The sequence below is a fragment of the Pleurodeles waltl genome, chromosome 4_2, assembly GCF_031143425.1.
Source record: "Pleurodeles waltl isolate 20211129_DDA chromosome 4_2, aPleWal1.hap1.20221129, whole genome shotgun sequence".
NCBI lineage: Eukaryota > Metazoa > Chordata > Amphibia > Caudata > Salamandridae > Pleurodeles > Pleurodeles waltl.
The window spans coordinates 90,211,414-90,223,732 of record NC_090443.1 but is presented as its reverse complement, the minus strand read 5'-3'; the positions used below and the strand labels follow the sequence as shown (position 1 = coordinate 90,223,732).

At 46.2% G+C, this 12,319-nt stretch overlaps 1 protein-coding gene across 5 annotated transcripts in view; it reads left to right on the top strand.

Moving 5' to 3' along the window:
• Positions 1–12,319, top strand: part of ARHGAP9 (Rho GTPase activating protein 9) — a 956,751-nt gene that overhangs the window by 625,626 nt on the left and 318,806 nt on the right. For all 5 annotated transcript variants that reach the window (XM_069230800.1, XM_069230799.1, XM_069230802.1 and 2 more), the window contains one exon: positions 1,549–1,678. In XM_069230800.1, the coding sequence (XP_069086901.1) occupies positions 1,549–1,678 (130 nt within the window). The remainder of the gene's footprint in view (positions 1–1,548; positions 1,679–12,319) is intronic.

Here is a 12,319-nt window from a genome sequence, read left to right as displayed (position 1 = left end):
ACTGTTACCCCCTTCAGTTGGGGTGGGGGAATAACCAGGCGCATACTGGTTGGTAGCCACCACCCCACTATTTTTTTTTTATTCCCTGGCATCTAGTAGACTTTGTGTCCCCTCAGGGTGTGGATCGGGGGTAATTGCCCAATCTCCCCACTGGTGGGCAGAACAACTTTGGCCCCATTTATTTGGGATAGGGGTATGGCCATACCCCCAACCTCTTATTTTAAAAAACAATCTTCCCTGGTCTCTGGTGGGCTTTCTGCCTCCCCTTGGGGGCAGATGGGCCTTCCAAAAATAGGCCAATCTGCCCCCAAGGGGGGCAGATATGGCCAACAGTGATGTGCCCCCATGGGGAGCAACCCCTGCCCAAGGGGCTGCCCCCCCAAACAAAACACACACACCAATCCCTGGTGTCTAGAGGTTTCTGCCCCCCGGGGGCGGATTGTCCTAATTATAGCTATAACAATAACTGAGCTCTTTCTTGTAGTATGTTTCCGCTGATGGCCGTAATAGTCTGCCCATGTCATTATGCCAGTGCATATTGTGCGTAAAAGCTTAGGCAATAAAAGATGCAAATGCATAGTCATGAATATCCATATTAATGATTCTTAATCACCAATATCTTCTAGATTCTCATGAAAGTTTCCCTTAATCAATTTAATTTAATAGCCTAAATATCACTACTGTCATACCCAGGCAGATGCCAAATAAATTAAAATGGTGCCCCAAATAGGAGAGTTGCTACCAGACCTGCTAATTTCGAAGACTTTTTATTGACTGTGTGATGAAGTTACTGTTGCTCCCAAAGGGGAGGGGCGGGAGAGGGGGGTTCAGCCTGACACCAACTGAAGAGTTACATAGGGGAAGTTGGGATGGGTTAGTGCTAGTCTGTGGCTCAAAAGTCATGAAGGGTCAACTAAGGGCCCGGGTTAGGAGCGAACGCGTGCCTTAGGACCCAATGTAACTTAAGCACCCTCTGCTCTCTCGCCACAACATGCAAATTAAGGCTAATTTTAAAGGCACTTTCTGTGCCCTGGGGAGGTTGCAAACCCCATCAGGGATTCTATAAAGCTGTAGAGCCTCTGCAAATGAGAAAGATATCTACTGTCTGTAGTTTGTCGAACTGATCTTCTGTTCGCTGTGTGATTTCAGTTCTTTACCGGGAGAAGAGTGTCAGTGTTATGCGATGCAATGTGACACGTTTTGAATTGGTAGGCCTCCTTTACAACCCATGTGTCGGTTTTGCGACAATATGAGTTTTGTTTCCAACGGCACTGATATCCTAACAATAACTGAGTTACCCCTGGGAGAACCACTGTTATAAGTAAGTAGCTTTTTTCCTTGATGGCAACTTGGAATTGCCCCTAGCAGAACCAATGAATCGTGAGTCACACTCTGGGCTTATTTTTTAGTCAATAGTTTTGGTGATAATAGTGTTTGCGATGGTATTACCATTATTGACAGATAAAATGGGGAGTGGTTACTAGACATTGCATGGAAGGGTGTTTTAGGGATTAGCAAAATAATCCAAACAGTGTTGTATTCTTACAGGAAGACGAGAACCCAATGGATCCACTGACATTATACTCTCTCAGAAGAACGAACAGCTCTGATTTGTTAGATGGCAGCGGGGATGAAGAAGATATTTCCCCGAAGCAAAAGGATGGTTTAAAGGTTTCACGTAAGTAGTGCAAGCAGAACACGTATTCATGTAACAGTTAATTTTTTTCTTTTAGGGTATTATAGGGGTCATTGTACCATGGCGTTGAGCCAACAGGCTGGCGTTACCTACCGCCACATTATGAGAAGCCAACCCGCCATTTCTCTACTCATACTGCCATTGTGGTTTCAGCTGCTGGGCTGGAGATGTCAATCTCCAGTCCGGCAGCCGGCACAGTACCGTCTGCGGCATTATGAGCCTGCCTACCACCATGGTTTTTGTGGTATTAGCACCGCCACGAAAACCCTGGCAGTAGTCCCTACCGGTGACAGGGAATTCCTTCCATGTCACCAGTAGGCGGCTCCCCCACCCCACAAACACTCACCAGACGCCCCCCACCCCTCCCCATCCAAACTCTCCCCCACCCCTCCGATCAACACACACCTGACCCCCTCGTATCAACACACATACCCCCTACCCCTCCATTCAACACACACCCCCCCACCCCCATTCATGCACACACCCGCAGACAAGCACACACCACACAACTGACCCCAAACACGCACACATCACCCCGCTCCCCCAACCCCACCAGTCACAGCTCCCTTCACCCCACACCCCCTCCCTTCATACACGCACACAGACACTCACACGCACCACGCATATTCACGCATTCATACACACACTGCATACATGCATTCATATACACACTGCATACACACATTCATACTCGCATACTTACAGACATACTGACGCACATTCTTACACAATCACACTGACGTGCAGACACGCACTCACTTCACCATTCTTACAAACACGCAAACTACACAACACACACAGACTCATTCACACACACACTCACACACTCAGATACACATACACAACAAGTTTTTCGGCAGCCGTCACCGTGTCGGAAGGCCGTTTTTACCGCCAATGTCAAAATGACCACCTATGTGTTTTAAACTGTTGCCAGTCGGTTCTCCTGCAGTCCTAATATATAACAAGACTCAGGAGGTCTGTAAGCTAGGTGTACAGCTGTAAAATAAATGTAAGGCCCAGTGTTCGTGTTATGTTATAGAACTAGCCTTTATACAGCCCTGACTTACATTTGTTAGGAAGCCAGTGCCTCTCTGGCTCTAATACTTATTTGAGAAAATGCATGATTATTGGTGTAGGGGGAGGGGCTGAGAGCTCTGTGGAATATTGCCCTTAGTGCCAAGTGATCATCCTGAGCGTATCCTGGTAGGTATTGCAGGTGACTTCAAGATGATCTGTCTCAGGTATAGTCTCAAACAAGCAGCCAAGCCTGATGTGTGGCGGTCACGAGAACACAGCCCATGCAAATGGCCATCACATGGATATTTCTCCAAGCTGGTGCTTTCATGCAGTCTTCTTTTCACAGATGTTTGTGGTCACATGTTGGACCAGCGAGTGTACTTGCTATGTTTGGGTATCCAGCTTATGACTGCTGTAACATTTTACGGATGTATGGGGTCCCCAGCTAGATATATTTCGGAGCCTCCTGTTTTAAACCTCTTTGAATGTTTTATCCCTTTTTATTGAAGCCCTCATGATGCTAAAAATGACATGTTAACTTTCAGAGATATGGGCATGCAAAAACAGCTGGAAGATACTTAAGGAGGCAAAGGAAGTGAACAGAGTCCTAATGAGAGAAAGGGGCAGTAGAAAAAGGTGTTGTAGTGAAGGAGATGTGAGGAGGCGTGAGGTAGATTGCTTAATGAGATGGGGAGGGGGGAGGAAGAGTTAAGGCAGATACATGCATTGAGAGACAGGGAGGTGAGGTGGATATATAGATAGTGTTGAGTCTGTGAGAAGTGAAGTGACTGGGGATGCCAATAGGTCAGATAGAAAAATAGCTGAGATGTGCAGAGGGAAGGATGAGTTACAGAGAGAGCTGAGGTAGAGGGGAGTTTGAGAGTATTAGATATAGAGACACTGACAAAGGCAAAACCGCGAGTGAGTGTTAGAAAGAGATGAAGTTGAGTGAGTTATATTGGATTTATTGAGGGACAGGTGAGGTAGACAAAGGTGAGTTAAAGAGAGCTCAGATTAAAAGAGAGGATGTAGGCACATAGAGTTGTAGAGAAAGAGCCATTAAGAGAGATGGATAGGGCGGAAGAGGTAAGGTAAAGTAAGGAAAGAGAACTGACAAAGAAAGATTATTTTTATTGTTTTAATTTTCCCCTTCTGTCTAATAGTGTGAGGGTTAAGGAAGGGCAGGCCAGCATGTGCACTAAGCGTCAGGTTTGTCAACACTTTGAGCCAGTTCAAGGTGGCCAAAGGTAATGCAACTGAGCGCAAAGATTTTTTATGCACTGGAAAATTGCCTAAAAGTAACTTAAAGCAGCCCTAGGAGCTGTTTTGATTTACTTTGCGTCAAGGAGGCGTCATGATTGGTGAATGGGTATTCACATACTACCACTCATCTAATTATTTTATACAAATTCTTATGTACTAACATTTGAGCCAAAAAAATACACCTCCTTCAGGCAGGTGCAAAGCAGGCGAAAAGGTATTTATTTGCAGGTGTTGCTGCATGAATATCAGTTTTGACAATGCAAGCATATACAATGCATGCCTTTACACACACATGTAATACATGTTGACCTTTAACATGCATTGTATTGTATTGTGAGTCCTTATCATGCATTTTTTGTGGTAACAACTGATTTTCTAAATATTTATATTTGATTCATGTAAACATCTCTCCCAATCCCACTATGATTAAAAAAACACTCACTAACCCATATCCTCCCCCCTCCCGTAACCCTTAAAAACTTAAATTCCACTTACCATCTCACACCATACCCTTTCCCATTTCAGAACCCCAAATTCTCCATTATTGGATATTTCATAGATTCCCCGTCGTCGAAGTGGGAGTCCCACAGTATCATTAAATAGCAGTATAAATATGTTTTACATTTAGTCAATTATAAAGTGTATTTTCTTTCACAGCTTATTCTCATCATTAGAATAGACTGAAGTCAGCCTTACGCTAAACTCTGACAAGACCGAGACCCTCATCCTGGGACCCTCCTCCTCAGCCTTGGACGACTCCTGGTGGCCCACCACACTTGGCAGCCCCCCACCCCTACAGACCACACATGCAACCTCTGCGTCATCCTTGACTCATCACTCACCATGACAAGACAGGTCAACTCCGTCACCTCCACTAATTACCACACCCTCCGACTCCTCCGGAAGATCTTCAGATGAATCCCAAGCGACTGCCGCGAGACCTTGACACATGCCCTGATCACAAGCAAACTTGACTAGAAGCAATGCCCTCTGTGCCGGAACTACCAAGGTGAACCTGAGCAAGCAACAACAAATCCAGAATGCCTCCACCAGACTCATCCTGAACATCCCCCACCGAGAACACATCACAGGACACCTGAGAGATCTCCACTGGCTCTCCGTTGAGAAGAGGATCAGTTTCAAGCTCCTCGTACATGCTTACAGGGCCTTCCACAACCTTGGACCCAGCTACCTCAACCACCGCATCACTTTTTACTCCCCTGCAAGACCTCTCCGCTACTCCCACAGTTGCCCGCTACCGTCCCCCGTATAAGGAAGTCCTCGGCTGGAGGGAGATCTTTCATCTACCTTGCGGCAAAATGTTGGAAAACCTTGCCTCTCCACCTCAGGCAGTCGCCATTGTTACCTCAATTTAGGAAGGACCTTAAGTCCTAGCTCTACGACTGAATCTTGAGGACCTACCCCACAGCGCCTTGAGACCCTAAGGGTGAGTAGTGCGCTTTAAAAAAATTGATTGATTGAAGTCCAGCCAATCAGGCGATAGCACCCTTTAGAGCCAGTATCACAGAAGCGCCAGTCTCTCAGATGTTGTACTGCATGTTGTGTTATGGGAGTCTTCTTCTATCTGGAAATGATCTATCTTGAGTCCTTAATGTCTGAAACATCGAAGAAAGGACTCTTCAGACCCTGCAAGACACATGGAAAAAAAGGCTTCATCTGGATGACCCACATAAGGACTGTCTATTGCCTCTACCCCCACCACAAGGTAAAGGACTGTAAAATATGCCACACTTTTTTGTCTAAAACCTTGAAGGACAGGGAGGGGAGACGTTTATTGTGGCTAGACATAGCCAAGATGCAAAAACCAACATCTTCGTAGGAAAACAGTGACACCTCTGCTAAGTCTCACAAGAGAGAAAGTTCCCATGACCAGGAGACCTCTGAGGAAAGTAGAAATGCCCTTAAAGTTTCCCTTCATGGGTCAGTCAAAGAATCGCAAAAAAAGGTGAAAAAGACTTGTCTCCCCACAAACTGCCTCCTCTGAGCCTAGCACACGACCTACCAGGGCTGGAGATCACCCACATACATCCTCCTCAGAACTGTTGGCGACGAGCCCTAAAAGTCAACGAAGATGATGACGACACAGGCTGTCTTCTACACACCAATCCAGTTGACAAAGAATTCCTCATTGACAGACTCTGTTGATTTCTGCTTTGCTACTGTCAATGGTACCGCTGTCAAAAACGACCCGCCGATGACCTTTGTGATGACAACGCCATGGCATCCAGAGACACCATTGCCTAGCACTATCACCTTGATGACAACATCGTCGACGATAAAAAAACTTTCTTAAGCCCTCATGATACCTCGCCAAGTAAGGTCTCTTCTTATCCTCTGAACCATTTGCTGGATCTAGAAGAGTCAGAGGATGAGGGCCCTTTTGGAGCAGCCCACACCCCATCAGAACTCCAGCTTATATACCAGGATGAAGAAGGCGGGGAGGAAGAAGAGCAATATTATGGCCACTACTACCACCCACAAGCCGAGCAAAGACATTTTACACATCACTACAAAGACTATCCTGAACCACCTCCCAGACAGAGTGACATCCAAGTGCCCCTGTCTCTTTTCCAAGACCTACAGGCCATGCTGCAGATCTATCATAGATGGTTCCCAGACCCTCCGTTAGAGCAGCCAGTGACTCCACCTCCACTGACATCTTGTGCAAATACAATACCTATCCCTCCACCGATAACTCCCAAAATGGCTCCTGCTTCCAGTATTGCAGCAGCCCCAAGGGAAGATCCAACATCATTGGATGAAGACAGGGATAAAGGCGAGCTTCTGGATACTTACCACCCCCATGATGGATGGGATGGCTATCTTATCCCTACTCCATCGCCTCCAACACCACACCCTTCAGTCTGTCCTCCGGAGGACATCAAGGGTTTTCATAATTTAATGGAAAGAGATGTAGCAAGATTTGATCTCCTAATTTCGGTTCAGTGGTCAGACTGCTTTCTGTTCCACTTTAAGGAGCAGACAAGAAAATCTATTTGAGACATTTCAATCATAGATTATGTATGAGAAGATGGGATCAAGCTCATGAAGAACCCAGCAACAGTGGCAGCAATTGCATCACATATTGATAAAAATTACAAGGCCCCAGAGGATTCCCCTGCTTGCCTAACAGATCATCCTAAAGCAGATTTGGTAATCTTGCTGGTGGCACAACGTCGTTCCAGAAATCACTCCACTCCCATCGCAGTCCGCCAGGCAAGGAAGGCAGGCGCTTGAACAATATAGAAAGGAGGTTCACCACCATGTCTGCCATCACTGTTCATGTGGTCAGTTCCCACACTATCTGAAGCCACTACGAAAGGCAGATGTGGTCAAATGTAGATTTATATAGCACGGCTTATCAACCGTGAGGGTCTCAAGGCGCTGTACGTTTGCATGAGATTAAGTGATTTGCCCAGAATAACAGGATGTTGCGCCAACGCTAAGGCTCAAACCTGTATCTCCGGCTCCCGTGGTGGCCGCTCTGACCGCTGCGCACCCTCATTGACCTAGTGCCTGAGATAAAAAATCTGAGGTAAGGAAGATCCTACAGGAAGGCAAGCGCACATCTTCTGAGATTATAGACTGCTCTATGTGCATATCTTCCACAGACTTTCTGCAGTTGTCGGGAGCAGCTGTATTACAATGGCAAGGCTCCATCAAGTCAACATTTCGACCAGAATTCTAATCCAAGACTCTGAACATGGCCTATGATGGAAAAACACTGTTTGGCAAACAAACTCACAATGCTCTGTTGGCCATCAAGTGCAACACGAATACGGCCAAAACCCTTGGAATCTCGCAGATCAGAAAAATGCCCTTTCGATGGGCACGCAGAAAAGCGTTTTCCACCTACAGTGAAGAATATAAACTCTTCTAGCAATTTCAGCCCTATCAGTCTCAGTATAGAGCTACCTATCAGCAGCATCCCTACCATCCACCACCCACAGCAGCATACACAAAACAGGGGCCTCAACGATAACAGCCCACCCAAACTCAGGGCACCAGTCTGAAACAGTGACCTCAATCAGGTGCTGGCTACCCCCACATCCTGTTGGTGCGAACATTTCAAATTACCTTTATTACTGGTGGCAAATAACTTCAGACAAATAGGATTTGGACCTCATCATCTATGGCCATACTCTGGAATTTATCGACAAACAGCCAAATCATCCACCAAGGGAAGCACACCTCCCAAATCTTCACATACTGGAAAAAAGAAGCTATCATCATGTTTGCCAAGGGAGCAATCAAAAAAGTTCCTTTTCCCCAAAAGGGCCTGGGTTTCTACTCCTGTTTTTTCCTCATCAGAAGGAAATCAGGGGAATGGAGACCCATCCTAGACCTCAGAAGGTTGAGCAAATATCTTTGAAAACAATCCTTTCAAATTGTCACTCTCTCAGACATCCTGCATCTCCTGAACCACAGAGATTATGTGACAACTCTCGATTTACAGGATGCATAGTTCCATATTCTCAAACATCACAAGCATCGCAAATATCTTCGATTCACTGTAGCCATCAGAGTCCGGAATCCTTCTATTCGGCCTCAAATCAGCTCCCTGCAATTTTACAAAATGCCTTGCCCTGGTAGCAGCCTCTCTCAGAAAGGAAGGTCATCAAGGATTCCCCTACATAGACAACTAGTTGCTGCAAGCTCAAACACCATTGCAGGCATCCAAGGCTACAAAAGCTTGCATCACATTATTCCGCAAACTAGGTCTTACAATAAATCATCAGAATTCCTCGACTACTCCAACGCAACAGATAATGTTTCTGGGCTCCATCCTGGACACCTCATCCAAGACAAAGGTGTTCATGCTGGTGGTCAAAACACTGACCGCCAGCGACCCCGTAACCCCGCCGGCCAAATGAAGAACCTTTTTGTGGGCTGGCGGGTGGAAACATTGTTTCTGCCCGCCGGCTCCCAGAAAGGCCAGGCCGGGACATTGACGGTGGCTCCACATGGAGCCGCCGCCAATGCCTCTGTGCGGCGGGTGCAGCTGCACGCGTTGCGCAGATCACTGCCCGAAAATCGGGCAGGGACCTGCACGAGGGGGCACTGCACCGGGGCCCCTGCACTGCCCATGCAAAGTGCATGGGCAGTGCAGGGGCCCCCAGGTGTACCCGGGGGCACCCCCTCTGCCAGCCTTTCCCTGGCAGGTGAACCTGCCAGGGAAAGGCTGGTGGATATGGAAACATTATCCGAAGGGTAGCGCAGCTACCCTGTCGGATAGTGTTTCCACTCACCGCCAGGCTGCCTGACGGTGGAAGCCTGGCAGTGAGTGAGGGCTGCCGATGGCGGGCCTCACCCGGTTCATTATGCAGCGGGTTGTCTCGCCATGCCAGCTGGCGATTTCAGCCGCCAATGCCGGCATGGCGGGACAACCCACCTTGTTCATAATGAGGGCCAAAGTCTTTTTCTCCCAGGACATACAACATAGACTAAAATGCTGGCTATCACACTCTCCAGAACACTTTGGTTTCAGTGAGCATGTACAAAAGGCTCCTGGGCATGGTGTCCTCTGCAATCAATCTAGTCCCTCTAGCACGCCTGAGAATGAGACCATTACAGGAGGAACTTCAAAAACATTGGATTCGGACTACAGGATTGTTCGAGGACCTAGTCAGTAACACACTGAGGATGGTGTAAACACTAGTGTGAGGGTCCCAGACCTCTCATCTCTTGAAGGGCCTCAGATTCAAAGAAAATGGTCTGCCCACCAAAAGACCATGCATATAAACCACCTAGAGCTCAAGGCAATTTTTTTCACCTTCCAAGCCTTCCTATCACGGATAGCAGGTGCTTTAGTGCTGGTACGCACAGACAACACGACCAGCATGCACTATATCAACAAGCAAGGCGGTACAAGATCGCTAATGCTCTCCCAGGAAGCAGAAGAACTCTGGGACTTGCTAGCAACACATAAGATCACACTCAGGGCTGAGCATGTATCCGGAACAAACATCATCTTGGTAGATGCACTCAGCAGATCCAAAGACAGTTGCCATGAGTGGGAACTGAATCAGACGCAGCTGGACAAAGTCTTCTGCCTTTGGGGCAAGCCAGCATTGGATGTTTTCGTGACAAACAAGAACAACAAATGCCAGTTCTATGCCAGCCGGCATCCACTCCAAGGGTCATGGGGGAATGCATTTTTGATCAGATGGCCTGGGGTCTATGCATACACTTTTCCACCAATACCTCTCATTCAAAAGGTTCACAAAAAGATGAAAGTGAAAAGATGTTGCCTCATCCTGATTGCTCCCATGTGGCTCCAGCAATATTAGTTCACAGAGCTTTGTCTTCTGGCAGAGTCTGCGCCCATTTGCCTTCCAACCATGAGAATGCTATTTAAGATGAACCAGGGCCAGATCCTACATCCGGACCCAGATTCTCTCCACTTATGCGCACAGCTCCTGAATTCCATGAATTCCAGCATCAGAAAATTACACAAGACTGCAGGGATATCCTCTCAAAAGCGAGAGCGGACTCAACCACCAGTACATACAAACTGAAATGGAAAAGGTTCTGCTTATGGTGTCAACAATCCAATCTGCATCCTTTAGAAACATTACTAGAGCAGGTCTTACGTTAACTTCTCTCTCACGCTCGTGCAGGTTTGGTGCATGCGTATATAAAGGTACATCTTGCTACAATATCAAGTTATAGACGCTCATCCAGCTCTCTTTCACTGTGTTCCACAAGGATCATCAAACAATTCATGAAGGGATTGTTGTCAGGGTTTTTCCTCCGGTCTGTGCCCCTCACCTGGAATGGCAGCTAAATATAGTTCTTTCTCAGCTCATCAAACATCCGTTTGAACCCATTCACGAGGCAGACCTAAAAATTCTCCCAAGCACTGTTTGCGCTCATGTCAGCCAGGAGAGTCAGCGGGATACAAGCGCTCACAACACAGGAACCTTTTCTATGCCTCAGAGAGGATTATGTAATTCTTAGGACTAATTCAAAATTAATTCCCAAGGTTTAATCGCAGTCTCATCTCAAAGAACCAATCATACTGAAAACCTTTTTCCCAAATCTGACATCTTCAGCAGAGAGCTCATTGCATCCGCTTGACATTAAAGGATACCTAAGATTCTACTTTGATCGCACCAAGCAGGTTCGTAAGACTTAACAACTGTTGATCACTTATGTTCAAGTTTGACAAGGAGAACCAGTCATGAAGGCAACCATTGCAAAGTAGATCTCTTCTGCAATCCAGTTTTGTCACTCCAAGGCTGGCAAACCACTCACAGCAAAAACAAAAGCACACTCCATGAGGGCAGCGTCCACCTCAATGGCCCTGTTTGCGGGTGTTCCATTGGAAAAGATATGCTGTGCTGTGACTTGGAAGAGCATCCACACATTTATGCAGCACTGTTGCCTGGAATCGGCACACCACAATGATGCAGCTGTTGGGCAGGCATTGCTTGCCATCTCTTTAAAAAAGGAAAACCTCTGTTACTTTGAATACTAGTTAAACTTCTTATAACAATATTTTCATATACAGCATATATGTGCATATATATATATGTGTGTGTGTGTGTGTGTGAGTGTGTATATATATATATATATATATATATATATACATACATATATATTCACTGAAAAAACCCAAAGGTGACATGGACATTACAGTTAGAAAATGAAAATAGAATTAAAAAACCTTGGAAATTCACAGAAAAAACAAAGGTTACAGGGACGTTATAGTTAGGCTGGCACTCCTACAAAACCAGTGAAATTTAGCAGTTATAGTTACCTGAGCTATCTACACACCACAATGCACTGGTTATGACCTCACATATTACATCACTCATGACATGGTCAGTGACATCACTGATGACATCATCCAGTCTTGTGTTTTCTAAACGTTTATGAGTGTTAAGCATATATACCAAGGTACTACAAAAGTTAAAATAGTATACCTTCTGTACTACTAATGAGTGACACTATTTCTAACATATATTATGTGAGTGGTTGTGTGACTGTGTATCCATGTGTGAGTGGGTGCCTGTATGGGTGTGTGACTGGGAGTGTGAGTGTCTGTATGGGTGTATAAATAGGCATGTGAGTAGCTGCATGGGTGAGTAAGTGAGTGGCTGTGTGAGTGACTATAGAAGGCTGGCTTTCTATATAGTGTATGAAAATTACGTGCACTGTGCAGAGAGTCCAAGCAACCCCACCTTGGTATCCAAAGGTAAAAAGCAGACCACCTAATGCCCTGTTTTTGTGATAGTGTGGGCGAGCAGTTGGGCTTATCTTGGAGATGAGCTAAGCATTTGTTGTACTCACAGTATCAATAAATGTGGACACACACTC